Source organism: Ostrinia furnacalis, unplaced genomic scaffold (assembly GCF_004193835.3).
Source record: "Ostrinia furnacalis isolate ACB-3 unplaced genomic scaffold, ASM419383v2 OfSCF0932, whole genome shotgun sequence".
Classification (NCBI taxonomy): domain Eukaryota; kingdom Metazoa; phylum Arthropoda; class Insecta; order Lepidoptera; family Crambidae; genus Ostrinia; species Ostrinia furnacalis.
The window spans coordinates 145,068-150,455 of NW_021131171.1; the positions used below are offsets into that span (position 1 = coordinate 145,068).

The 5,388-nt window shown below is 37.3% G+C and overlaps 1 protein-coding gene across 1 annotated transcript; it reads left to right on the forward strand.

The window, feature by feature from the left end:
• The first annotated feature begins 2,048 nt into the window (after positions 1-2,048).
• Positions 2,049-2,635, forward strand: LOC114350636 (uncharacterized). The gene is made up of 2 exons (XM_028301504.1): positions 2,049-2,350; positions 2,445-2,635. Exons 1-2 carry the CDS (start codon positions 2,161-2,163, stop codon positions 2,633-2,635), a joined length of 381 nt encoding a protein of 126 aa, XP_028157305.1. The 5' UTR covers positions 2,049-2,160.
• The last annotated feature ends 2,753 nt before the right edge of the window (positions 2,636-5,388 follow it).

Here is a 5,388-nt window from a genome sequence, read left to right on the forward strand (position 1 = left end):
ATAGAGGTTCACTCATTATTCCACTAAGGCCCTATTAAGGGCATATATCAACGCGGAACATAGGTCCGAGTATCTCACACAATAGGTCGGTGAAACGAGTCATGTCAATAGTACGGTATGTCCAGTGTCCACGGTCTAAAAATGACGTCCATATCAAAGACCTTATTATGCTTTATGTCGACAGTGAATTTATGGGCATGGGTCACAGTGCACTGGAATAAGCAGTAGGTTTTCTCTCTGCGACAATATCATCGTATAAACGAGATGCTTATAAGTTAAGTGGCGTTACGATAAGAAACAAGCAAAAGTAGTTTGACGCTTGTAGAGGCTGATTTAATCATCTTTTAACTCATATCGACGATAAAAATTAGACTTGATTTGCCAAGTTTACATTCAAATGATAAAAATAGTAAATATTTTAATTTATTAAGGTTACTAGTTTTAAGTTCTTAGTATCGCAAATACCGTGCATTTCCATGCTTCATGATCTAGACTTACTGCTTAGCCCTATACTAGAGCCTCAGGCGCAACTCAGTAATGCCCGGCCTTCGTCAACAAGGGATAAGTTATAGTAAACAAGAGCCAAGTGTTGTGGCCCAGTTCTGTTGTTATAGTATAATATTTCATTTTAACGAATATTTTGGTCCAGTGTACTTAAGAGCGGAAAATTTTGGCGTGGTAGTATACGAAAAATTGTTTATAAATAATTGTTTTGAAGGATAAGAGTAGGCGTGGAGTAGGTGTCCTTTATCACTTCAAATACGTACGTCATTTGACATTTACGCGCCATTATAAATTTATATGAAAACGCACTCGCCTACTACACGGAAACTCTGAAGAAAAACAAATTAAGAAAGCTATTTTCATTTCAGATCCGATCGGAGGCCATTTACATTTTGTCTATCTGTGGATTCAATCTAGAAAGTAATAAGTAATGCTGATGATTTGTGCAAAACTGTAGCTGTAAAAAGCGGGACATAAAATGGTACTAAAGCAAAATACTTTCCGCTTAATGATGATAATCTTTAGCGACGATTACAGCGTTCTTGGACATAAAGACATCTTTGTCTGCGTAGTAATAAATGAGTGGAACAGAACGAAGTTTAGGCTGAGAAAAACAGGCTATACAGAGCTTACGTTAAGCTTTGGAGGGTAGAATTATTTAAGCTGGTCTGTTATTTATGGCTGAACAAGAAACTGTGGGATTAAAGAAAGATGTAGCATCAGAGCATCAGGTGATTGCTTTCACGTAGTGAGGTAACAGAAAAGTGGGCAAAACATCTCAGGGGTATACTTATGTGCTATATTTTTACTAGAAATATTTTTTTTTGGCATATTTGATTTCCAACTCGCACATGATCTACTATGCGAATGAATGATAATTGAGGCGTCTAGTTTCAAATCCCGCTAAAACGATTTTAAGATTTCGAAAAATTGAAAAAAACCGCTTATCCATATAGCTTTGGCCTTAGGCAAAAAAATATATGATACGAATTATTATTGTCATCTGGAAATAGGTACTAATAGTAATTCCTATTCACCTTTAAATTAAATAAAATTTGAATTATAATGAAAACTATTTTCATTTTGGCGTACTTTGTTACGAACATTCCGTTTTAATGGGATTTGAAACGGACATGTTGTATTTTAGCGGGATTTGATAAGAACAAATTTTAATGCATGAATGGCGTTCTACAATACAGTCTAATATTAAATAACCCAAAAAATGATAAAATAAATAATTGTCCGTATAATTTGTCCATTCTATAATATTCAAAGCGATTGCACTTATTGGTTAGGTTATTAGATTAATCAAGTTTTATCGGGTTATTAAAAAAAACAATTAAATTACAGCATGTAAATAAGAAACTTTTATAAATTATTTTCTCAATCTCGTCTTTGCCTTTTTATAACATAATATTTATTCCTAGACATCTGGACATCAGGTGATCCATCTGCTCGTTTGCCTCCTGTCACATAAAAAAAAACATCCCACGATATTTATTTATTTACTTCACTGACTGACTGTACAGGGATATAAACACGCTATCGAACCAAGGCGCGACCGTGACCCTCGCATTGCAGGACTCTCTTCCGGAAGAATCCATACCCTCAAACCGAATCATTTTACTTGAGATACAAGCGTCTGCCCAACAAGCTATGTCGGCGTTCACCACTATAGTGCTTGAAGTCATCCTGGCCGACGACACGGCGCCGCCGCCCACCGCCCTCGTCTTTGACGCAACCTACTATGTGGGTAGCTACACGGAGAGCGATGGTCTCGTTTTCAGCACTCCGATAGCTCTCGCCGAAGGTTTTGAAGTGGATGTCGAGTTCGGTCTCGAAGGAGGTAATAATCGCTCATGCCTTTTATTCTTTGCTTGGTGTCAATTCAAATTCGAAGTAGGTGGTAACGATCATCGTCCTTATCAATTGAATTTCAGATAGTGCGCAATGGTTCACATTAGTGCCGGGCTCTGATAACACCTACAGCCTAGCACTCTCCAGTCCCATTCCGGCAGCTGTCGTCGCCAACAATCAGAAACTCATCTTCGTCGTCACGGCTCAGAGGTCTGGTGGAGTCGCCGCCCGAGCNACTCTTTTCTTGCTAACACATTTAAACGACCTACAATAAAGGTAATAATCATAGCGGCTATAACAAATATTTCTGATTCATAATGAACGAAAAAGACAGTAAACACACGAGAACTCAGCGATAAGGACTGAATCTCATAAATAATTCACATAAAATACATCTTCTACTGAAAGCAAGATTCAGAATAACGACTTCCAAGAAGTAACTTCTGAAACCGAATACCAATTTTCCATAAAATTTTAAACTTAAACTAGAGGTACAGTAAACAAAACAACTATTTTACACAGTTATTAAGAAAATGTACGTCACTTACCTCTATAATTGCCAATATAATCATTAAAAGAGGTCAATAAAAAGTTCACATTCGAAAAAAAGCCTTTAAAAACGAATTTAAATGTCACATCACAACACCGGCCGGCGAGAAATGGTGAGCAGTTCAAATGTTTGATCAAACGTTCGCACTGCATAACCAACGAGGTTGCCTCGGCACAACGTATGCCACTCGATTGCTACTTCAATTTTCCCAGTAGCATTTTTCGGCGGTGTTTCGGGCGGGTATTCGTAGCGCCGTAGACGACCGTAGCGCGCGACACCCGTAGCGGCACTGGCTCGTAGCTACGGCGTGAGTCTATCAGTACTTTTCATGGCGGCTTATCGGAAGGTTTTTTTATAAACTTCTGCATTTTGATTGAAATGATAAACGATAGAACGGGTTCGCATTGACAATAATACGTAGTAACATCACCGTTATTACACCTCATATTTCACGACAAAATGATCACACAAATGGGTTTCTGTAACTCACCCATTGGAAATATCTGACATGACACAAACGATTACGAATTCAACCCAGTCGCCTATTTTTAGCTTTGACATGAATAGAATAGTCCGTTATTACATCTAATAGGCGCACACCGTTGATTTTTAGTTGGCCGATAGTTGTGCCCGATTTTAAATTGTATGAAGAATCGGCCAAATCAAATCGGCGTAGTGTGCGCACTCCCATACATGCCCATACTGACCAACAGCCCGACTAAACTATCGGCCGACGAAAAATCAACGGTGTGCGCCTACTCTNGAATATTTTACAGAAACTTGGGACAGAATGAAGCTAACTTAGAACAAACAGACAAAGAAGCACCCACAACTGAAGATCTCCAAAACTACTGGGCAGATATATGGGAAAAACACAGTAACTACAACTATCAAGCGCAATGGATTAAAGACGAAGAGATTAAATGGCAAAATATTAATGAGATGGAATTCAATAACATAGATCAAGACGATATACAGAATGTCACAAGTAAAATGAAAAATTGGAAGGCGGCCGGGGTAGATGGTTTGCATTGCTTCTGGTTGAAAAAATTCTACATATTGCACGACACTTTAGGAAGAGTAATAACTGACGTTATACAGGGAAACGCTAACTTGCCACAATTTCTAACAAAGGGTGTTACCTATATGTTACCCAAAAGTAAAAACACAATAGATCCGTCACAATACCGTCCTATCACATGCCTACCTACACTTTACAAGCTAATCACTTCATGTATAACTAATAAACTTAACGCGCATATTGAAAACAACAATATTCTGGCTGAAGCACAAAAAGGGTGCAGGCGAAATCATCTTGGGTGTAAGGAGCAACTGGTTATCGATTCTATTATTCTCAAACATGCACATAAACATAAAAGAAATATTAACGTTACCTACATCGATTACAAAAAAGCTTTCGATAGTGTTCCACATTCCTGGTTGATACGCGTATTACAAATTTATAAAGTAAACCCAACCATAATTACTTTCTTGGAAAATACCATGGCTGACTGGAAAACATCACTTATCCTTAACCAAATTAGAACAGAGGAAATTCCAATCAGAAATGGTATCTTTCAAGGTGACTCCTTGAGCCCTTTATGGTTTTGCCTCGCACTTAACCCCTTATCCACCCTTCTCGATAATGACTCCTGCAACGGATATAAACTCAACGAATCTACTTCAGTAACCCACCTAATGTACATGGACGACATTAAGCTTTTCTCTAAATCAGAACAGGCCATGAAAAAACTTATTGAGATCACAGAAACTTTTAGTAAAGATATTAATATGACATTTGGACTGGATAAATGTAGAACACTGAGGATTGTTAGGGGTAAAGTTAAATGTTCCTTGAACACCAATGAAATTCATAGTTTTCAGCTAATGGACTCAAACGACACTTATAAATATCTAGGTATTCAGCAAGATAAAGGGATTCACCATATCAAAATTAAGAAAGATCTTACACAAGAATATTTCCGACGCATAAATTTAATCTGTAAAAAGCAACTCTACTCCAAAAACTTAATCAAGGCCATTAATACATTTGCAGTACCAATTCTAACTTACTCTTTTGGAATAATAAAATGGACAAAAACAGACATAAACAAATTAGAAATAAAAACTCGAACTACACTCACTAAACATAACTATTTACATCCAAAATCAGCAATACAAAGAACAACAGTCAAAAGGGATAAAGGAGGAAGAGGCCTAATTGATCTCAAATTATTGTGGGAGGGTCAGATACAAAACATTAGGAAATTTTTCTATGAAAAATCGAGCANTTTTTGCGTCGTTTGAATGTTAGTTATGAGTTCGAGAAATGGCAGATGTATAATAGAAACTTATTTTTTGTTCATGGTAATAATTCAGTTAGCGTTTACTTACAATATGATAAAGTGGTGTACATTATCGGCTTCTAACTGATGCCCGCGCCCACGGCTGAAGGCTCAAGACAAATGGTTTTTATT